Consider the following 23,864-nt stretch of genomic DNA (forward strand, 5'->3'; position numbering starts at 1 on the left):
GCAGTCTCTAAACGTTGATAAAGTAGAAGACCTGAAGTCGGTGTGAAGATAAAGTTTTGTGCCTCAAGATTTTCTAAGTGCCAGAACCCAAATGCCTTTGCCCAGTAAATACTGCTTCCATGCTGGAGGAGAAGCTAGGCAGATTCCCCTTGCTTTAGGTCTTTGCTGGTACAGAGACCTCAGAGGAAAGCTGTGCTGTCCCTCCTCTACTAGGCAGGTTTGCGTGGGGGTTGAGGGGGTCTGAGCAGGCCTAGCAATGGAGGCTTGGAGGTGTGTGGTGGGCGGACCAGATAACCTACTAGCACTGAGAACTTGTAATTCCTCAGTCTTTAATAAATATAAAGCTTTACGTGTTTGTGTCTCTTAGCATATCATGAAGAGGCCTAAATGGCCCAGTTCCAGGGCTTTGTCTTCTTGGGTCCTGCCTGCCCCAGCGGTCCTGCCTGCCCCAGCCTGCACATGTTCCAACACACTTGTCTTTTTCCTTTTCCTCTTTGGCCACCAAGCCAGTTCCTCCCATTACAGCACCCTCCTCATTTAAGCAGACCATTGATTTTTCTGTTAGTCACATTGCATTTTGTAGTTAATCAGCCCCCATGCTGGGTCATAATTATCTGGATGTGCATCGCACTCCTGACTGGACTCTGACTGCCCACGGGGGACCTTATTCACAGAGTGGCTTCCATATATTGAATGCCTGCTGTGCGGTAGGAGCTGTGCTAAGTGCTTTACATGCATTTCATCTAGTCCTCACAGCTTAAGTGGAAGTTGCCTCATACCCAGCTAAGAAAAACAGGCTCCGAGATGACAGAGGACAGGCTACGTGTAGGTCGGGGACTTGAAATCAGATCTGTCTGACTTTATTTAATGCCCCTGTTCTGTGTCCTGGCTGCTCAGCACCCTGTGGACTCTGGCCCCAGGGCTTGTCAAGTCCACATCTCTAACACAAAGCAAATGCCCTACTTTAAAAGCCCAGCACATATCAGATAATGGGAAAATTAGGGGGGCAGTTCATCTTGTAAATTCCATGGGGGGAAATTTGCATATTAAGTTTGTTTTGTTTGTCCTTCCTTGATAACTAGATTTCATTTTGTGTGTCCTTGTTGACATTTGAGTGGAGTTAGCCTTTTCCTTATAATAACGTTTACAGAGCACATTGAAAACATAGTAGTTACCAGTTTTGTTTTCTAGATCGATGGCTGCCTGCTAGTGAGCGGGTGATCAGTTCTTATATGTTAACAGAGCAGTTTTATATGTGACCAGTGTCCTCCTACATGATTGCCAAGTCCACCCTATTTTTGTTATAATACTGCGTCACGATTAGCACTCTGCTGATACACACGCTGTTGGTAAAAAGCAGTGGGGCACAACTGCTGACGCATCAGTAGGAATCAAGGCAGTGGCTCTACCACCTAAATGCACACATATTTTGCATTTTGTGACATCTTAAACGTCATTTTAACACAGGTTCAAAAGTAGCTCAGTAAGCCAGTCATGTCATGGAGAACTGACAGTATTTGTTGCCGAATATAAAATCCAAGCTCACAAAGGAAAATTAGAATTTGAGGAATTCTATCTCAGTGAACTTGACAGCTTCTCAATAAAAGACTTTTCTGATGAGATCCACAGTAGCACTTAAAAACCATGGTTTGATATTATGCTAGAGGCCAGTGGAATTTAAGGTGACAAAGTACAAAAAGTTCATGGATAAGATTTCAGATTTACGTTTTGATGTATCCTAAAGAAAAAGGACCACAGTTCTCTAAAGAGCCTATTGCAAAATGTAAGATGGTATAGTCCTTTTTATTATTTTTTTAAATACAGGCACACATTCTTAAAAAGTCACATATTAACATGTAGTAATTAGCTTATTTTTTGAGGTTATTATTTTTTTAAGTAAGGTAATATGTATTTTGAGAATTTCTTAGTTTATGTCCAGTGCAAGAAGCATAGATACGTATGAGCTACAATAAACAAAACCTGAGGTCTTCATTTTTTTAAGACTATGAAAGACCTGAAATTTAAAAGTTTGAGAGCCGCAACTGTGAAAGTTATAAGAAAAGACCATTGATTGATCCAAGTTAATTAAAAACAAATTAGAAATCATAAGATATGATGAAACCATCTTTAGTATTTTCAAATTGAACAATAGTGGTTTTAAATAATAACACTTCTTATAATTACCATTTTGTTTGAATATAAATTGGTATACCCAGAGTTGTTAGAAAGTCTTTTTTTGGCCTCCAAAGTTTCCCATTTTTCTCAGAGGATGATTTTAATAAATGCTTTGGGTAATGAGGCTCTTCACTCATGGATCTCTGGGTACTGAGGTCTAGAATGCAGATGTGTAGAGAATGGTGTCCTATGTGAGATGTGTGAATTTAGAAACAGTTACTATGAGATTAGGTACTTGTTTATTAAATGAAGATTTACAGGATTAAACTTGAATACTTCTGTGAATATGATAGAACAAAACCACTCCTTCAGTATAATTGTCGGGAGTACTTAACCTTTATAAGGAAATTCAGTCATAACTCTGTTAAAAGAAAGTAATTTAAATTAGGTTTGCAGTTGAAATCTCGTCAGCTTCCATCTTGGGACATCAGTAGGTTCTGGTGGGTACTGCTTAAGTAGGTCTAACATTCCCTCTGATATATCTTGTGTATTAGCAGCTTGCTTAGCAGATTTTCTTATTTTTGTGTGAATTCAGTAAATTACAACGGAGACCCTATACCAGACTCTTGTGTCCTTTTTTGCCTATTTTGTAAGATACCAGAATTCTCAAGGTAGTCAGAAATCTTACGTCACTCATTTGATTGTTCCTGAAGCTGTTTCTGAGTGTCTGCCTTCTCCAAATTAGGCTCAATCTGGCTAGGTCAGGGGAGGGAAAGGTCTACTGCAGAAGAAGCCCTAAATACTATACTCCCTCAAGTGCCCGCACGTAGCCCCCGGGGTGGGCACCTTGGCTCTTTGCCAGCTGCTGTTGGGAGGTGAATGGAGTACAGGGAGCCAAGCAGCAGTCCCTCTGTGCTGTTTTGGTGGAAGATCCTGACAGGCACCTCACCACAGAGGTTTGAAAAGAGCCTTTCTGAGTTACAATTTACATGCCATAAAATTTGTTCACTTTAAGTGTATAATTTAATGGTTAAAGAAATTTACAGAGTTGTGTAACGGTAACTACAATCAAAGTTGCAGTGTTTCTGTCACTCCAGAAGATCTTTGCCTGTTTGTAGTCAGTTCCTTTTCTACCCTGAGTCCTAGAAAACCACTAATCTACTTCCTGTGTATGGATTTGACTTTTCTGGACATTTCATATTAGTGGAATCATTCAGTACTTGGTGTTTTGCACCTGGCACCTTATAATAATGTTGAGGTGCATTGATTCGGTAGCATCAGTTAGCGGATAGTTCCCTTCTGTTGTTGAGTATAATCTCATCGTGCAGATATATTTTTTCCTTATCCTTTCACTAGGTGATAGGCTTGTGGGTAGCTGCCACTGTAGGCTCTAATGGGTAATGCTGCTGTGGAGTCTGTGTACAGACCAGTGGACGTACGACTTTATGGTGAGGGGGTCACTACCTAGCAGTGGAATTGCTAGGCTATACGCAATCTCTGTTGAGCATTTAAGAACCCGCAAACTTTTAAAAAGTGTTTGTAGTATTTCACGTTCTCCCCAGTGAGATCTCAGGCATTCACCTCCTGCTTTAGCCATTCTGTCTACAAGAACTGGAGTAGGGAGGGGTTCAGGGGTGTTGTCGAGGAGGCGGCTGGTGAGTAAGGGACGTAGCTGAGACTGGGTGCATCAAGGTGTGTCACAGCTGGGCCTCCCCTGTGTGGGAAAGAGGGGTGGGTGGAAATTTTGGAAAGACGAGATTGGGATTTAACTGTGTGGACAGTGGGCAGAGGTTAGTGATGTTAACACTTTTGCAGACAGGAGAATACTGTAATGGGGGAGAGAGAACTAGAAAGACTTTCTATATTGAATTTTTACTAGTTTAATTCTTTATCTTTTCCTTTTTATCATTGCCTTCTACAGGTTAAGTATCCTTCTCCAAAATGCTTGGGACTAGAAGTGTTTCAGATTTTGGAGTTTCTTAGATTTTGAAATATTTGCATTAACTTTAGTGGTTTAGCCCTAAACCACGAATCCCTAATCAGAAAATCCACTCAAAAAGTTTTAAAGTTTTCCAGCACTCTGGGAAGCTGAGACAGGAGGATCACAAGGTGGAGCCCAGCCTAGGCTATTTAGCAAGTCCCTTTCTCAAAACAAAAAGGGCTGGGAATGTAGCTCAGTTGAAAGTCCCTGTGTTTAGTTTTCAGAACCCCATTACCCAGCACCCCCGCAAAAAAAACTTTTGGAGTTTACAGCATTTCAGACTTAAGATTAGGGATGCTCAGCCTCTATTTATTTCCTTTTTCTGTTTGCCTTTTTAAGATTTGTGCCTGTGTTTTATACACTGTATTTAATTTCAAAGAGAGGAAAGGTGATTTTGCAGGAATAGGAGCAAAGGGGCCATGATTATTCCCACTTTACACATAAACCAAGTTCTCAGAGAGTCACAGGGACTTCTGTAAAATTACACAGCTAATAAATGCCAGATCTGCTGGACTCCAGAACCCAGCTGTTCATATAAACTACACATGGCCTCTTAAGGGGTCATAGCTCTGTAACCAGAAACTATGCTAGTATGATTTTACTTAAATGAGAGCCGGTGGTAATACCTGAAGTGTAGCAGCATGGGTAGTTTCTCTGTAAGGCCTGTCATTAGGGGGATACTTTAGTGGATGTTTACATGGGCTCCAGGGGTGTGTGCATGTGTGTTTGTATATATTATTATGTTTTGATACCTTAATCAAAAACAACCTTTCTCACGCAGGAGACATGGCCCCTTGTGGCTTCGTTCAGTTCTTAGAATCAGCAAAGGGCTCATCCAGCACTGTGAGTTTGATACTCACACTGGCCAGTCACAGCCAGACCTCTTCTGTGTGGCCAGGCCCCAGTGAGGCCTGTGCTTCCACCTTTATCATCCCAGGCCAGACTCCCAAGGGCTAGGGAATGACCCTGGAACCCACGACAGCCAGAGTTATTCCAGCCAGTCAGTTCTGAGTTCTTCCCTATCTTTTGCCTCCTGATCATCCCCGTGCCCTTCACAGGGGCACTGGGGCTCCACCTGTCCCTAGGACCCACGAGGATGACAGATTTTTTCGGAACCTGCGCAGGTATCTCCTCTTGTGGCCAGCATCTGGTTGATCTAAAGGAGCATAAAATGTGGGGCACAAACGACCATTACAGGTTGAGTAGTTCTGTCTGAAATGCTTGGGATCAGAAGTATTGCAGGTTCTTGAGTTTTACAGATTTTGAAGTAGTTATATAGACTCCTGACACAGCATCCTTAATTCGACAATCCTGAATCTGAAATGCTTCATAATGTAAGGTTTTTTGAGCATCATAGCCACACTGAAAAACTTCCAGATTTCGATTTTTGGATTGGAGGTGGTTTCATCTTCTACCAGGAAATTTAGGTTGGATCTTTAATCTTACCAGAAATGTCAGTAAAATTCTCATTGAAGAGTAGTTTTGACAGTATAATTCTGAGGGCAACATAACTCTCTAGGCTGTTTTAGGAATAGATAACTTTTAATTGTAAGTGTACCTTGAATACAACCTAGTGTGCCTTGAATGTGCAGTTCCAGTGGAGGAAAACCTCAAATTAGATAGCCTGTTTTTCTTCCTTATCAAATACCCTCCCACACAGCTGAGTGTCATTGTAGTCCTAATTATTTTCTTTACTTTTTTGGCACTGGAGACAGAACTTAGGGCCTTGTGTATGCTAGGCAAGCTCTCAGCAAGGGACTATACCCTAGCACCCCCACCCCATTGATCATTTTTAATGGCTATATAATATCCTGTTTATTGGGTGTATCATAATTTAACCATTTTTATTTTATTAGATGATATGGATATATAAGCATATATTTTATGTGTGTAAATAGCCCGGGTTACTTTCTAAAATAGTTATAGTCATGAGTGAATAGATCAGGTGTTACCATTATCTTCACTGGCATAATTTTAAGCACCACAAAACAAAGAACAATCTTCCATTGTCACTTTGTTTTCTAAATCCTCTACATCTGCAGTTATATTTTCCTTCTACTCAAAAGCCTTTACTTAGAAACAACCGTTATTGTTAAGGTTAAGTGTACTGTATTCCCTCCATTCTAAAACATGTTTGTTTCCATTTTAACAGATCTGAAATAGGAATTCCTCATACACCTGACTTCATAAGCACCATACCCACCCCTGAGGGAAGGAAGCCTGATAGAGTCATTATTGCTGGACCCTTCCCAGTGCAGACGGGGTCTCCCCATCCCTTGTCACGTCAGTTGAGCTATTTGTACCACTAGTACCACAAGCAATTGAATTTCACTCAGCTCACATTTGAATCGTCAGTTTAAACATCTCAGAAAATTATACATTGATGTAACACTGAAATTGTGATTGAAGAGAAATGTGGTATAAGATATGTCACAACTGAATCCAACGTGTCCCCCCTGGCAGATAATCACCCTTCTTTTTTCCTAAAAAAACAGGGATGACGGGCTGTTTGGGCACAAAGAAGGATGTCCACCACCAGGGGCATAGAGAGGGGCCTTGCATTGGGGCATTTCTGCAGATGGGGTGCCGGTGCTATGCATGGCACACAGTGCTGTTAAGATAAAGACCATGCAGCGGTCGTGGGGTTGAGCACAGCATTCCCCGAGCTGGAAGAGACGGGAACTCAGTAGTGATTCCTAAAAGGAAAAGCCCAAGCACAGCTTGCAGTTAATTGTCAGGAGTTAATTTCCAGCCATATGAAGTTTACTAAGCAAATAAAATGATAGATTGAACCAAATAAGGAATGCAGATGGAACTAACATCTTTGGAGAGGCCTCAAAATTCTGTTCTGTGTCCTAGTAAGGCTGAAGAATGTCAAGATCAGGAACCCTGATCTAATGAAAGTTGTATGCTTTTTAACCCACTAATAAGCTTTATAGCCAAAACTGTTCATAACAGCTTTTAGTATGATAACATGTAGTTTTAAAACTTAACTGGAATAATAAAAGTGAAACTAATATCAAAATAAAGTTGCAGGGATGTGTATCCTCTTGTCAGGTTACAACAGACTTCTTTTTTTAAAGAAAATAATAAAAATGTAAAAACAAAACAACACAAAAACTAAAAATGATACACAATTTCAAAACAAGATGATAGGAAATCAACAATGGCTGTTGTATTACTTATTGTTATCTTCAGAGTAGTTGCTCAGATTACCAGGTATAGGTATACAAGATTGATCCAACAATTAAACATTAACTGTTGCTTTCAATAAACCAAGAGAAATTAGTAGTACAATTATCTTAGCTATCTTGTGTATGTATATATATATATATATTTTTCCTTTCCTTCTTTCATAACATTTTAATATGCATTTAATATAATATTCCTTTTTTTCTTCCATCTAGTTAATTAAATCAGTTATATCTTAGAAATTAAGATACATGATATTACCCTACAGCTGTTAATAATAGTTTCCTTTTAAAGTTCTTGGAGTTACAGTCATTCACTGTGAACAATTAACAATATGTTCAGTCATTTTACTTTCTTAGCCAATTTTTTTTAATGGAATGAAAAGCAAGGTTTTATTAACCATAGCAGGGATGAGAAAATTTTATAAAACAGAAAAAGACGCAGCAAGTTATTTGGCAAGAGGGCAGCATTTAGAAGATGCTTTTATCTATGTAGGAATGAAATGACAGCCAGTATATAGAAGACAACTGGGCTTTATTTAAGGAGAATAAGCAGGCTGCATGTGTGAACTGGCAGAATGGACCCCCATTTGGAGTTTTAGCCTGTTTCTCATTGGATTCTGCAAGATTTGGGTTGGAATTACAGGCTTGGGTCTATCATTTGGAAGCAGACGTCCCTGTTGCTATTCCTGGAAGAGGGAGCTGGCATTACGGAATCATTTGCTGCCCACATGTTCTGAGCTGCTATCAGTAAGAAAGAGCCTTTCAGCTCAACATGTTTTCCATTTCTCCCTATTTCTATCTCCTCTCAAAATATGTTAAGTTCTGAAGTTACCCAAACAACAGTGATGGAATGACTTAAGTAGAAGAAAGATTAGCAAGAAAGAGCACCATGTTCACAGGTGCTTGTGGGACTGTGGCTGGTAGGGTCTGGGTGTAGGGTTTGCTTCTGGGAAAATCGTCCGTTGGTAGGCAGGACCTGCTGTTTCATGCACAGGAATAGGGAAGTCAGTCCATTAGCCCATCTTAGTCATCTTGTTTGCTTGCGTGAGAAGACCTGGGCTGGTTAGCACTTCCTGGATTGGCAGTCCTTCCTGTTCCCCAGCCCTGGGGTGAGTTCTCTGTAAGCCTCCCCAGGTGAGCAGGGACTCTCTTGTCACTTTTGTTTGTCCAACAGTGAGATTTTTCAACAGAAGAGATTTTTCAGATTTTTAAAAATTAATCTATAAGGTGAAAAGATACTTTATTTCTTTCAGTAAACAGTTCTAGAGAAATTGCTACACATCAGGCACACTGCTCCTGGGCTCGCATGTCTTAACACCTGAGAGTTTTTAAGGAATCATCCTCAGGGGGAACAGACACAAGGGCAGGTAAATGGCGGTGCCTTGGGTAGGACCTGTGGTGGAAATACAGGACGTGGGGGAACCCTGTGTATGCCTGCCAGTGTTCTGGAAGACCTCCTCAAAGACAGCTTTTGAACAGAAGCTTAAAGGAAATGTCCCATGAAAAGGAATGGAGAGGGATTTTCAGGGAAAACACACACACATTTCATAGGACAGGAAAATCTGAGAAACGGGTACAGAAACTCACTCTGCTTCCCCCAGGAACTCTGAGCCCACTGGGCATTGAGGCAGATTTTCTTAAAGTGGGAGTTACCTTGATTCTGGGAGAATCCTGAAGGCTGTTCCTAAAATGCTTTCTCTGTTGGGTCCTTTGGCTCAGTAGGTGCTAACAACAGCCGGGTCAGGGGCCTAGGACCTAGCCTTTCCTATCTGGGGGCTTGTTAAATCTAGATGCTTCAGGGATCTTGGTTCATTGTTAAAAATTGGACCTAGATGGTTGGTCATGTGGGAAATCCCTTCCCTGTGCTGGAGGTTGGTCATGTGGGAAATCCCTTCTCTGTGCTGGAAGAGATGCAAGGTACTGTGCCTCCTGCTCTCTTCTAATTCTCTTTTTACGTTTCACAAGTAACACAGGCTTGTTGGGTAGTTCAGCCATTTAAAAGGCTACAGAATGAGGAGTGAGAGACCCTTCTCTCACACATGTACTTGTCAGCCAAATCCTAAGATGTGCAATGTATCCTTCCAGGTTTTGATGTATCTGTGAACATTGTACATACACAGATACAGTTTGTTTTTACTTCAAAAAGAATTAGCTCCATGTATTTCTCTGCAACTTCATTTTTTCCCCTTAAATATCTTGAGTGTAAGACGCTTTCTTACAGCAATCAGAATTTAAGAATAAATCCTACTAATTTTTTTCAATTAAGGATGACTAGTAGAGTCAGATTTAGCAAATAAAATTGCAGGCTGCCAGGTTAAATCTGAGTTTCAGGTAAACAGTGATTACTTTGTTTATGTACAAAGGCTCCATTTCAATATCTGGAACAAATATATATACTTTTATTCTTTGTTTTTTATCTGAAATGCAAATTTAACTGGGTGGCCAATATCGTCATTGTTACTTAAGTATATATAACTGGTTGCTTGGGGGTTGTTAATTGTTCTCAGAAAGATAATTCATGTGCAGAAACTCCAAGCTAGGCAGGTCTCATTTCCTGGGAAAGTGGGCCTCCAGGCCAGGCCAGGCCAGGCCAGTGTTCCTGCACCTCACGAGAGCGGAGCTAGCCCTGGCGCCCCGTGCTTACTGCCTCATGGAGAACTGGCATGGGCGGCATCTTTGGAGTTGAGGCTGAGACCCTGACCCTCTCACCCCAGCCACCTCTGCAGTTATCAGTAGGCGCTACCTGAAAGTTGTGTGGGTGATACTAATTGAACTTTTAAAAACAAATGCTGTTATTTGTAGGAATTTGCAATGCAAACAGGCAGCCTTTCAAGCAATGCATATTGTAATTAGAGCAAGCTTTTAAGATTCTTTGAAGTACTAAATGTTTATGAAATTCAAATAGGGATGCCAATCTGCACAATAAAGGGGCTCTCAATGGTGTTTTTAAAAATGGTCTATTTTGTAGATGTAAATATATGCCATAATTAGTGAGAAGTAACTGCGAGAGCTGGCCTGGCAGAGTTTATTCCTATTATTCTTATTTAAAACAGCTGTGGCCAGAGAGCTGCATCTGCTGTCCCGTTGCGTTGGGCAGGGCACAATGGCATGAAGGAAGGGAATGGCTCAGACACCCGCTTCCCCGAGGACAGCGCCTCGCTCTCCCCAAATGCAGACTGTCTTTCTGGGGCGGTGTCCCACTGTCACCCTGGACCCTCCCCAGGCCTCTGAATGCCAGTGAGGGGAGCCCCAGGGTTTGGGCCAGGATGCAGATGCATGCAAATGAGACCAGCAGGAGGGGGCCTCGGGCCACCAACTTTCTCTAGACCCCCCAGCTCGGCACTGTCCTCGGGGCCCTTCTGCCTGAGGGCGCACAGCCCAGTGGGGAGCAATTGTCCTTTGGCGCCTGTGGAGCAGCTGCGAAGCCCAAGCAGTGTGCCCTGCCTGGCCGAGCCTCGCCATGTGGCAGGCCTGGATGTCCGCCCACAGCGGGGCCCAGCTCCCGTGCCGCCTGCCAAGGAGCCAGATGCTGCCATTGGAAAAAATTGCTTCACAATTTGAAATCTTGGTCCTTTGATCATGTCTCAGAGAGGATGCAGAGGAGAGGTTCAAAGTGGTAGTTTGAAAACGCCCGCGTCTCCTTGCATCCATCAGTGCCTATTATGCTGTCTCTAGTCAGGGACAATCCTCTTGATGTTTTCATTTTTGCAACCAAGTAATCTCGCCTGCAAGGCCCATCCAAGCCCTCTGGGTAGAATGGAAGGGAGGGGTGAGTAGGAAGGGAGTGTCCCCAGCCTGCTCCTGACCCCACACCCTGCCTTCCCCCTGCCTCAGGGGTTATCTGTTTCCCTTTGTTCTGTGCACTTTTCCCCAGTGAAGCTGGTGACAAAGCAGCTGTCAGTCAGCAGATGCTTCTGCTGTGCGAGCCATTGGCAGTGTTGGATTGGCGTTCTCTTCCTGATCCTCCTGCCCCGGGCCCAGCCCGCATTCACCCCAGTCAGTCCCGTATACCTGGGCTGGGCCTCATTTTTCCTTATGCATGAAATGGGAAGGATCATGTTTTTAAGACTGTTAAGATTTTTCAGATTTACCAAAAGAAGGCAAGACCGTGCAGCTCAAGAGTGGAACACAGCTTCTTGTAAACAGGCTTACGGGGTGAGATGTCACAGACGCAGTTGTACTTGCTGTACTTGCTTCAGTTGTGGGACCAGGGAGCGAAGAGGAAGGGAACTTTGGGTGGTGTGGTTTTGCTGCTTTGCTCTGTGATGCTCTGCAGTCCTCTGCTTTCCTTTAAGACCCCCTCTGCTTCCACCTTAGACTGTTTTCCAGGCCCTGCTTGTAAATAGACTAAATTTTGAGTTGAATCTTTAATTCACTCAACACACCTTTGTTAGCAATTGCCTCATTTCCAGAAAGAACCCTGTAGCGTCTCTAATGATGTCTTTGTGGGGAAGATGGTCATTTTGTAACCTGTTCGAGCAGTATGTAGGACTTGTCATAAACTCACAAGCATGAGAAAGCCCATGTTGTCTCTGTGCCACACACTGACAGATGTGGATCAGGGCTCAGGCTGGGTCTGTCTTGGCCATCTTCATCACGTTTATTGATTATGAACCACTGTCCACTCTGAGTGAGGATGGTCTCAGTAGATGTGACCTGAGGCTCGGTCCTGTTCCATATTTCAAGTTGACATGTTCATAGGGGTGACTATTGGTATTATTAAGAGCTGTCATTTGTACAGTTCATAACAGCTCACAGGTGAGTTTCATATGTGTTGTCTCCGCCCCTCGCCCCAGTGGCCTGTGGCCACCGGCCATATTCGCTGTGGACGGAGAGGTGAAAAGTGAGAGCCTGCCCTCCACATGTCAGTCAGATGTCCGAGATGAGAGAATAACAGTAAGAGGCGGCACTCACAGATTTCTGGACTAGGAGTAGAAGGCTGAAACAGGATGAGGCTTAAAAATAAAAATACGTGCAAAATTTGAATCTTGGGAAGCAGCTAGGACCTGCAGAGCCCTTTGCATGTGGAAGGCAGCAGAAACTGGATGTTAGAGGGAGGTGAGAGAGAATTGCGGAGTTGTCCTATGGAAAGGTTCTTGGGTTTGCAAAGGCAGATCTGGATAGAAGGTACAGAGAGAAACAATTGGGGCTTACCAGGTGTGGTCAGCAGAACCATGGCTCCCAAAGAGCATGTCAGCCTCTGTATCCGTGGTACCCATAAATATTTCAGATGGCGTAGCAAAGGGGAGGTAGCATTGCTAATCTTCAGGTGGATTGCTTGGATTACTTGAATGGGCTCAGTGTAGTCAAATAACTCCTTGAAAGTACAAGATGGAAGCAAAACAAACAAACCCAGAGCTGGAAGTGTTATAGGAATGATACAGGACTTCCAAATGATGTAGGAGAAATATTGTAATTCCCAACCTGCTAGATGTCTGATATGCCAAGTTCGTGTTCCCCAAAATTGAAGAATGAATGCTAAGGAACAGTGAAGGTTAAGAGTAGGAAATTCTTTGAGGGAAAGATAGCTCCTACCTAAGAGTGACAGGAGGGGACCCAGAAAGTGGGTTGCCTATGGCCCACTTCTCAAAGGAAGTTTTATAGAGCAGAATCATGAGGTGGGTATAAGGTAGGACAAAACTATGGTCAACCAATAAGATTACAAGTACAGTCACTTAGGTAGTATTGATCCAAGGGGAAGCAAGTCATAGCAAGTGTACATGGAAAGAACAAGGACCTTTCCTGGAAGGGATGGGTCAAGAAGGTCTTCGTCCCAAGGTTGTTGATGCCTATCTAGAATATGGATCATTACTGTTTATCCCGCAGGGAAGTATCTAGGTGTAGTCACTTGGACTTTGTCTTGAGGCCTGGCCTTCAGTGTGTCCCTGAACAGTTGTAATATGTTCTTCTGCACTGACTTCTTCGAGGGCCCATCCCTGTCTGACAGCCTATGATATTTTGCCAAACTTAGCTGTCTATGATAGAAGAGGCAAGGCTTCCAGAGCCTCCAGAAAGAAACAACAGCCTTCCAATACCTTGGTCTTAGCCTGGTAAGTTGAACTCTGACCTGCCAAAATGCAAATCAATTAATGGCTGCTAAATTTGCAGCCATTTGTGACAGCCACAATAGAAAGCACATTTGACAGTGGGGAGAGCTGTGTAACAGTTGACATCTAGCAGAGTCAGTGAAGTATTATTTTCCCATGTGTGGGAAGACTTACAGGGCAGTGCAGGTCTGGATGGTGTGCATAGGGTTTCTGCTTTGGAAGGTAGAAGAGCGAGCCTCTGAGCTCAATTCATGATTCACAGTGGGCAAACCAGGAGGTTCTTAGAAGGGCCTGTTGTCATCCCGATACCTGCACCCACATTGGCGAGTATTTCAAACCTGGCCCTCACAGTAACGAATGTGGCTTATATTCAGTGTATGGGGAAGATAGGTTTTCCAGGGCTTAGCTGTTTCCTGGATTTTTGTACGTATCTGCTTTTAGAATACACTTTGAGGTAAATAAAAGCTGATTAAGGAGAAATAGTTTGACTCTAAGAGCATTTCATTTCTTATTTTCTTGCCTTCAAAGCCACATGAAACAGGTCAGCTTTACGCCCTGCATTTTCAGTTGCAGGGAATGTGTCAGTATGGTGAGTAATGAGCTCCACAGGAATCCTATCCTCATGGCAGAGTTCACCTCCTTTATTGATTTAATGCTAGCATTCTTTCTTCAGTATTACCTTTGCTTCTTGTGAGTTCAGTGACAAAATTTCTTTCTAGAATGGTCCTAATGCCATCAGCTGACAGATAATTATGTTTCACATGAAAATTCCACCTCCTAGAACATTCCTAAAGAGCAGCTACGATATGGTTGGATGGCTGCATTATTATTTTCCGTGTTCAAGGGTAAATGCAGAGGAGTTGTGATAGCAGATTGGTTACTTACCATTAGTTGGGAAGCCTTTTACAGTGTAACCTATTAAATTTACAATGGTAGTTACAAATTTTCCCCAAATTGTGAAAAGATGAAAAAGAGAAAAAGCAAAATAATTCAGGAATAATCTGTGCCCCTTACCTAGATGAAGGCTAAGATGCATATGGGCCTTATGACCCTGCACTTGCAGTCCTGGGAACATCCGCAAGAAACTCATCCATGTGTTCATGAAAGGATGTCCAAGAAGGTCCAGAGTAGGTGTCACTTTGGTGACATCACAGATGTCCAACAGTAATGAGATGGATAGATCATGACATTTTTGTTCAGTACAGTGAACAATAATGAGGATGAATAAGCCACACACAAGCACACATGGATGAATCTGTGGTGGGGAAACAAAACCAGACACTATACCAGTCTGTTTATTTATAGTTAAAAGAAAACAGACAAAATTAAGGTATGATGTTTTAGGGTCATGGTCCCCCTTGAGGCGTGGGGGTGCTTGTGACTCCGAGGGAGCATATATGGAGGGACTTCTTTTTTTTTTTCATCTGGGTGCTGGTTCATTTGAAAACTAATAGCACTAGAAACTTCTGATTCATGCTCGTCTCTAAATGCATCTTATACTTCATAATGCATCTTATATCTTATACTTCATAATGCATCTTATATCTAACATACTGAAGGAACAACTATAAAGCTACACAGGTTGTTCACCAGGTTTCTGGGGGTAGGTTTTCATAATGGATGTTCTTTAATAACTTCTTTATTCATAATTCATGTCATCATAACTGTAGATCTCCGATTCCAAGTTAAACTTCATTCAAGGTATTTGGGAAGTTCTGGGAGACAGTGGTAAAGCGAAGGTGAGGTGGTGGGACTTAATCTGACTCAGGTGCAGCCTATAAGGAGGGTCTCTCTCTCTCTCTCTCTCTCTCTCTCTCTCTCACTCTCTTTCTCTCTCTCTCTCTCTGTAGAGACTTTATAAAGAGTGGCAAAACCATCCTTTACTATGTATCCACAGTTCTAAATAATGTCATTGATAAAATATTCCTCAAGTCCTCTGTTGGTTTAAGTCCTAAATAATTGAAGTTACTGAATATTTTATATATACAAAATATACATGTATATGTTTATTAGCTCTCCCTTGCTGGACACAGTACTTATCACCCACAGCTTAAAGGAGTTGAGATTTAATTTGGTTCACAGTTTCATGGGGGCTCAGTCCATGGTCAGCTGGCTTCATGACAGAAACCATGGCAGAAGAGGGTGGTGGAGCAAAGCTGCTTGATTGATGGCAGCCAGCAATCAGAGCAGGGGAACAGGAAGGAGCCACATCTCTCTGACCCACCCCCACACACCCAAAAGGGCATCACACCAGTGTTCTGGTGGCTCCCAAGCCCGTAACACTGACACAGTCAAGCTTCAGCTTAGCACACATATTACTTGTGCATTATATTGCTTATCTTTTAGTGATACACATGAATGCGAGGTATAATTCATTTCCAGAATAGATTCTTAGCAGTTTGGAATCCTTCCAACAGGCTTCAGGTGGAGTTAGAGTCAGTGCCCCTGCTGTGCTACCTCTTCCACTCCTTATAACCTATTTGTAGATGAGCCACAGCATTGCATAGGGGAAGCACTTGGTTACTTCATTTCTCTCATTCTCTGTTGCTCCTTTCAGAGGCTATTTACAATGTTAGGCAACTGAAATAAAGTGCTAATTAATAACGGGAAATAATGATCCACTCAAGGTGTCAAATTTGCTAGGTTTGCTACTGCTGTAGGACAGCTACTTTCCCTTCTGCAGGCAAACTCAGAGGATGGAACCAGGAGGGTTGTGGAAACTGTCAGCAACTCAGGGTCATGATGAGTACCAGTCTAAACATGGTTAAAAATGAATGCTTTTAAATTGTGTATTTTAACAGGTTGTTTTCTATATTTTAAGTAACTTGAGGTTGACACTTTCTTTTTGTAGAACTACGGACTGAACTCAGGGTCTTCACACTGAGCTTTCATCCCTGGCCCTAAGTCACACACTTGCTTCAGGCTTCCAGAATGCTGGGATAATAGCGTGTGCCACCATGCCCGGCTGAGATTGACACTTTTTAATGAACATTTGGCTCCATCAACTTGCCTGCTTCCCCACCCCCATCATTTATTTCACGTATTCCTTCCCACATGTCCCTCCTTACACCACAAACGCCAGATTGCTTGAGTTGTTGACCAGTCTTTCAAAACAGTTTGATATTTTAAAAAGTTTGTTTAAATCACCATATTAAATTGCAATATTAGCTCACTAATATTATGTGTCTTCATAGCACATAATCACTCATTTTCAAAGCTACAAGTTTCTTAAAACTGAAAGAAGGAAAAATAAAAATAATTGGCAACATCCTTTTCTACTCAGCATAAATGTGTTAGTACTGCGTTGTTGGAAAACATCCTGAATACTCACCGGTAGAATGTAACTTATCATGCGTCTGGGTAGCAGAGCAGCGTGCAGTCCTGAAAAGGTACAGCTGTTGGTATTTTTTAAATGACCATCCCGCTGTCAGTCTATTCAAGTTTTAAGATGGATTATTATAAAACAAGATTGAGAAAAAATATAGTGCTGTTTGTGCAGAAAACATATTTGTTTGACTATCTGCTAAGTATCTAAGGACTCTTGAAAAATGGTTACCTCTGGTTACTTCTGGAGAGGCAGACAATTTCATAAGTAGAAGTAAAGCTGTATACACTCATTTTACAATTTGTGTCTCATTTGCTTTGTACATACACTGAAAACATTTTTGACATTGCTGAAACTGGAGGTGGCAGAGGCAGGGAAAAAATAAAAATAAAAATGCTGAAATTGTTTGACATAAACTAACATTATAGTAGTAAGAGCATGTAAGTCCCACCGAACAAAAAGAACATCACTAATAAACCCACAGCTGCAAACACCTGCCACTTTGCAGTGTCGTATGTTCCAGGATGTGATCAGAGCAAGACCAGAGTGGTTCCTGCAGGCTCCCTTGGGTGCAGCCTGATGGTCAGTCCAGTGCCCGAGCTCCCTGGTACCTGGATAGTAAGGCACCTTTCTCTCCCAGAGGCTGCAGCACAGCTTGGGAAGCTCAGGTGCAGACTGCAGCTAGGGAAGGGCCTCATTTCCCACTTCGCTGCTCTTCTGTGGAGCCAAAGGTTAAACCCTTGAAAGTGAGAAGAATGCACTGTGGGGGTTTTTATTTATTTATGACTAGTGCCCCTTGCAGCTCCATGGAGCACAATGTGAGAAAGCTTACCACATTTATGGATGTGTAAAACGAGTGCCAGTAGAGGCAGATTGGAAACCAGTACAAAGAGCTGCACACTGGTTGGTAGAAGCAGCTAGGCTGGGACAAGGCATTACTGTACACTGAATTGAGCTTGGAATTTCTTGGCACATGAGTTGCAAAGGGGAATATAGAGTACATGGTTCTCTCTTTGAAGGCAGAAAACGTGAAGTTTTGCTAAACAGGATGGACATGTTCCTGATATTGAATGCAAAGAGGAAATTCAAATGCAAGTCTTTATTTTAAAATAAGTAGGATGACTCATATCTTCACGGTGGCTAGTACCTGAGAAGGGATTGAAATTATCGAGTCCAAATGTGCTGAATCTCCCAAAATGGAAAATCTCATTTGAAGATCAGATCTTCCCCACTGTGTCAAGAGCCGTCATGGTATTCCATATCTCTTGCATTTGGATGACTATACTGGATGCCATTTCTGTGTCTACACTACTTCTTTTTCTCTTCTCCAAATTGTGGTTAGAGATGCCTTTTTGGATCTGATCTCCTTAGCTTGGATCTAGCAGTCAGTGCTGCTATCCTGCCTGCTCAGAGCTCCTTGGTCCCCACGGTCTCAGGATGGAAGATCCTCCTGCCTCCCTCCCAGCTCCTCTCCACTTCGCAGGCTCCATCCCACCCACCCTTTCACAGTCCCGCTTTCCAGCCCTGGTCTCTCCCTTCGGGAATGCTCCTTTTGCCTAGCTGGGGCCTCTTTCTTTGGATCCAGGCTGTAGGGCTTTGGAGAGCCCCTCCCCTCTCTTTGTTCCCCTGTCCCTCTGTACTACTGTCCCTGGGACTTCCCTCTCATCCTCATGCCTTCCTTACTAAATCATTAGCCCCAAGAGAGCAGGCTCCGGCCCAGCCTTTGCTCATTCTGCTCCCCAGCTCTCCACACAGAGCCTGGTGTGTGAGAGGGGATGCGCAAGTAATTAGCAACAGCCTTCCACTGTGGTGCTAAGCTGCAGTTCCACAGACAGGGAGGCTTATAAAGAACAGATCTAGCCCTCACATTCTTGGGATCTGGGAAGGCCAGGTTAAAGGAACCATTGTCTTATGAAGCCTCACTGCACCCTCACCCTGTGGAAGGCAGAAGACTAAGAGAGATAGCTCATTTCAGAGACAGACAGCTCATTTCTGAAAGCCCTCTTATACAGGAATTAGTTTGCCTGTGAGAGCAGAAACCTCAATACCTCTCAAAAGGCTCCATCATCCAACGCTGTTGCTTTGGGGGTTGGCTTTCCAACACACAAATTTGGGGGACACATTCAGGTAGATCATAGCAGTGATCTAAATACTGCAGTGGCTCCATCTCCATACAAACTTACGTTCACTGTGACCTCCTTAGAAGCGGTGCCTTCCACTGTCTGCATTCTGGCGTGTTTGGTGTGATATTTACCGTCTACCCACATGGTAGTTATTTATGTTTGTACTTATCTCACACATTAGGTTGTGGCCAGGTCCTGTCTAGGATCTAGCGTGAGCCTCCCATAGTACTTGAGAAAAATGTGTGAAGTGAGGGGCACTAATTTAGCATCTTTGTAAGCCAGTCTTTAGGAAGATGCCTGTAACTTCTAGCAAAGTTTCTGTATTGCATGTATCACACATGGCCAGTTGGCTACGAAGTCTCCTGTTCTCAGTCTCTTGAAAAATTAGTGAATTCATGTCCAGCTTTCTGCACATACCTGGGACCTGAGGATATTTTGTTGGAAGAAACAGTGTTATACAGATGCTGAATGCAAGAAAGTAAAACAGAATAGGTACAAGTAGCAGGTCATTTCCAGGAAGCATTTTCCAGGTTGGCATCCTCTACAGAAAGTGACTGCTGGACACTTGTTTTTAGAGGGGCATCTCTGAGCTACCTCCAAGCCACCCTTCCACTGCCCCGCCACCAGGTGCCATGCCCTAGCCTTGGCTGCTTGTCACCATGACTCCTGGGATGAGAGAATAACCCCACCCCCATTTCCTTCCCAACAGGCCGATTTAAACTGCAATATTCAAGATGATGCTGGGGCTTTTTATGGTGTAACCAGTCAGTACGAGAGTTCTGAAAATATGACAGTCACCTGTTCCACCAAAGTGTGCTCCTTTGGGAAGCAAGTAGTAGAAAAAGTAGAGGTAAGTTGGCCTCCACAGACAAGAAACTTCATTCCAGGGCAGCTGCTGCCTTCCTTTCAAGGTTCACAGGGGCAGAGGGTTGGACTTTCGATGTCTTCTCCTTTCCCTCCCCTTTTCTCAGTCTTTCCTCTGTAGCTTTGAAAAGGCAAAATGATTTGGAAGCGCTTGAAAGCAGGTAGGAAATCCTGCTCAGCCCTTGCTGTGTCCGAAGTCAGCATTGTCCAGCCACCTGATCACCTTGGCATGAAGCTTTCTAGGGGTTTGGGAGGGAAGTGGGTGAAGGTGGACCTTAGCACCTACCTCCTGGTGCGGGCACACAAACACACACACACCCTCCCCCCGACTGTTTAGAGAACTGTCAGGGTGGTCTGTAGCTGACTGGCATCTGCCTTCTAAAACCCTGACCTCTTGGGTTTGATATTGTTGGTTTTGCTATTTCTACTCTCTTCCTTTTAATTGTTTTAGATACATTTAATTCTGTATTAGGATCAAATAGTTCCTTATAGCTTTTACATTTCCTGTCTCCCTCCTATTGAAGAACTGCATGTTTGTGTTATCAGGATTTATTTGATTGATTAATGGATTGAACCCAAGAACTTTGCACTGAGCTGTATTCCCAGCCTTATTTTATTTTATTTTTTTTAATTTTGAGACAGAGTCTCACTAAATTACCCATGCCGGGCTCACACTTGTGATCCTCCTGCCTCAGCCTCTCAGAGTGCTGGGATTTGCAGTTGGCATTTCTTGCAAAGCTGTGCCTTCCAGTGTCTTCTGCCCTCCCCCAGTCAGTCCCTCTTCAGTGAGGAGTTTTTATTGCAGTAGGTCCAGGCCTCCTAGGACCAGGAGTGTAACCTGGTGGTGGCAGAGGCTTTGTGCTGCCCTGTAGGGGGATGTATTTGTTGACCTGACCCTCCCAGCCTGCTGCAGGCAGGTCGGAGTTTGGACCCAGAGCGCCAGGCAGAAGAGGATCTGAGTGAGTTGGTTTGATCATCACTGAAGTGTAGGACTCCTGAGCTCTCCTGAAATAATGTCAGAAAGAAATCTTGGGGCTGGGGATATAGCTCAGTGACATACGTGCCTGCCTGGCAAGCACAAGGTCGTGAGTTCGATCCCCGGTACTGCAAAAAAAAAAAAAAAAAAAAATCTTGAATGGCATCTAGAAACTGCATGCAGATTAAAGATTAAAAAGGAGGAAGAATCGAAAGTGAGGTTCATACAGTAGTGGAGGTAAGGAAAGAGGGTGTGCCGGAGGAAATAGGGGATGATTAGAGGTGCAAGACTAGAATTCAGGAGATGGTAGAGACTGGATTTTCAACTGGGGATTCTATGTTTTAAGGATAACTGAAGCTGGGGGAGGAGGGGGCCCGCTGCCTGGAGTGACAAGGGCGCAGCAGCCAGGCTTGGGTGAGTGGGAGGGAGACACAAGCAGAAGAGCAGAGGCTACATGCTGCCTGGGAAGCCCCAGGAGAAGCTAAGAAGGTGATGGGGCTGGGAGATCTCAGCGGTGAGTACTCGTTGTATAAAGAAGCAGTGCTAGTAGGTCTCCTTGTAGAGTTAGCATGTTAGTGATAGTTTGGGCATTTTGCCACTTAGTATTATATTTACTGTTGGCTTTTATGCTAAAGTGCTTTCTTTTCTCTTTATATATTTATCACATACAACATATTTTGAAGTATTACATGCAGTGTGGAATGGCTGAATAAGTTAATTCCCACATGTAATCCCTCTTCTGTGGTGACAGCGCTTAAAATCTTGCCTGACAGTTTTCAAAAATCAAACGCCTTGGTATTAACTACAGTCACTGTTGTACGATAGATCCCCTGAGCTTACCCTGCTGACTAGCATCATGCCCTTTGTCGTCCCCATCTTCCCAGTACTCTATCGCTGAACAGATGGATACCTCCCTAGTCCTGGTCCTTCCCACAGTTAGTGTCCTGTTGATATTTTCCACTTTTTTAGGATTCAGTATTAGTAGTTTGTGTTTTCTGGAAACATCTCTGTTCTCTGGGTTTGCTTTGCTTTGTTTAACCTAAAGTTATGTAAAGTGCCTAATCTCTACTGTAATTGCTCTTCTGCTTCTTTTCTTTCTTCATCTTTTTTTAAGCATGTCAAGGGTTTATTTGGTCTTTTGGAAGAACCAGTTTTTAAATGCATTCTGTCCACATTTTTAATTTATACTTCATTGATTTGCTCTTTCATCATTATTAATTCCCATTCCTGGCTTCCTTTGATTTGTGGTTTGGTTTTCTTTTGTGGGTTTTTTTGTTGTTTTTTTTTTTTTTTTTTTTTTTGTCCTTTTAAAAGTTGATCTCACTCCAATTTTTTTTAATTTTAATGTGTACTTAGTGCTGCAGTTTTTTATTATTAGTGAAGAGGACATATGAGACGGCTTCCCTAAGTCTCACCAAGTAAAGTTTTACTCTGTCCCATAAGTTTGGATGCATTTTCCTTTTCACTGCTCTTTATGGAGCTTACAATAAAAAAATAAAATATTCTTTAGCTGTCATCTTCTTTACTTATTTTTTTAAACTTTCAGAAAAATGATAGATTGTGTATATAGAATACTTCAGATTTAGGATTTTTTTTCAACTAAGTAACAAATTTTTTGGACTGGAAGGGTAGCAAGTCACGAGGCAATCAATACCAACAAGTTCTAGCTTGCCACCTGAGTACCAACAAACCCAGATAAAATTTTTGCATCAAAACGCATGGAGTACAAAACTCAAGGAGTTTCAAGGCACTGAAGTACCAAGGTGTGACAGCCATGGCAGTTTCTGGTCTTTTGAAGTCACAAGTGTAAACATGTTCACATTCCTTTGTCCTCACAGACAGAGTATGCAAGGTTCGAGAATGGCCGATTTGTGTACCGAATAAACCGCTCCCCGATGTGTGAATATATGATCAACTTCATCCACAAGCTCAAACACTTACCAGAGAAATATATGATGAACAGTGTTTTGGAAAACTTCACTATTTTATTGGTAATGGTCTTGTCTCTTTTCCTGTCTTGGCAGAGTCTGCCATGAGGCTTGTTGACTGTAAGGAAGGTGGGCCAGGGGGCCCCAAGACCTTGGCCAAGGGTACATGGCTGTCACCTGCGACCCCACGTGGTCAGCTAGCAGTTGATTCACAGCATCTATGAGCACTTGGGCCACATCTGGGCTGGACTGCATAGAAGGGAAGGGGTCTCATCTGGCTGAGGTGTCTAAGCAGGCAGAATGAGAGAGTTCAGGTGGGTGGTCAGAGCAGTGGTCCTGGATTATCAACTCTGGTTGCACATTAAAGAGACCTGGGGACCTTATAAAAATCAGGCTGAATGCTGCATGAGTTACATGAGGATCCTGAGGATAGGACTCAGGCATGTGCATTTCGTTTAAGTTCCTCCACACAATTCCAGCAATAGCCAGATTGGTCTCAGCAGCTGTGTGCAATAGATAACCCTAAGCAAAACAAAGGCAGAGTCAATAGAGTTGTACTTCAAACATACCTTGACTCATTTCATGAAGGATTTCCAAGGCCTTGTAAGAAGAAACATGCCCTAAAATAGAAAATAAAGTGTCAGGACCAAAAGAAATATAAATTAGAGTGGAATGCAGTGAAGAGGGACTGAAGGACGATATCCTCCATAGACAGAAAAATGTGGACAAAGCTTAATGGGTAGCTGGAGCGAAAGGAAGGGATTGTAGTACTCAAAGTCCATGAGGGGAAAGCTCCTGCCCCCGGACAGTGGGCTATGTGTGGTGTTTCCTCCGAGATTTAACTTTAAAACATGTTTCTCTTGGGAACTTCATTTGGAAACTTGGTAAAGTTATTAAGAACAGTGTTGTTCTCAAAATATGCTTATAAAAATGCAGTAATGAGTTTCCTAAGGCTCATCTTTAAAAAGTAACATTCCTTGATTACACTGAAGGGAAAATGCCCTCTAAAAAACTTTGTGGAAACAATTTTGCTGAAAAGGCTAAATTGCGGTCAAATACTCAGCCCTCTGGAGGCCTGCTTTATTACTATTTTTCACCAGAATTAAGAACTAGAAGATTTCCAGGAGGAATTCTTTATCTGTTGTTTTGGTTGCCTTAATGCAGTGGTTCTCAATCAGTGAAGTAGTGGTTTAAAAAAAAAAAAAAAAAAAAAAAAAAAACGAAAAACAAGCTCCCCACCCAATTCCAAAAACCTATTTTATACCTTTACGTTTTGCCTGTTTTCCTGGTGTGAGTTCCCCTCACACTAGG

At 42.8% G+C, this 23,864-nt stretch overlaps 1 protein-coding gene across 10 annotated transcripts in view; it reads left to right on the plus strand.

The window, feature by feature from the left end:
• Tead1 (TEA domain family member 1 (SV40 transcriptional enhancer factor)) overlaps positions 1-23,864 on the plus strand; it is a 174,714-nt gene that overhangs the window by 139,213 nt on the left and 11,637 nt on the right. For all 10 annotated transcript variants that reach the window (XM_013511983.1, XM_013511981.1, XM_013511974.1 and 7 more), the window contains 2 exons: positions 19,495-19,635; positions 22,464-22,616. In XM_013511983.1, the coding sequence (XP_013367437.1) occupies positions 19,495-19,635; positions 22,464-22,616 (294 nt within the window). The remainder of the gene's footprint in view (positions 1-19,494; positions 19,636-22,463; positions 22,617-23,864) is intronic.

The sequence above is a fragment of the Chinchilla lanigera genome, unplaced genomic scaffold, assembly GCF_000276665.1.
Source record: "Chinchilla lanigera isolate Chin_1 unplaced genomic scaffold, ChiLan1.0 scaffold00013, whole genome shotgun sequence".
Taxonomy (NCBI): domain Eukaryota; kingdom Metazoa; phylum Chordata; class Mammalia; order Rodentia; family Chinchillidae; genus Chinchilla; species Chinchilla lanigera.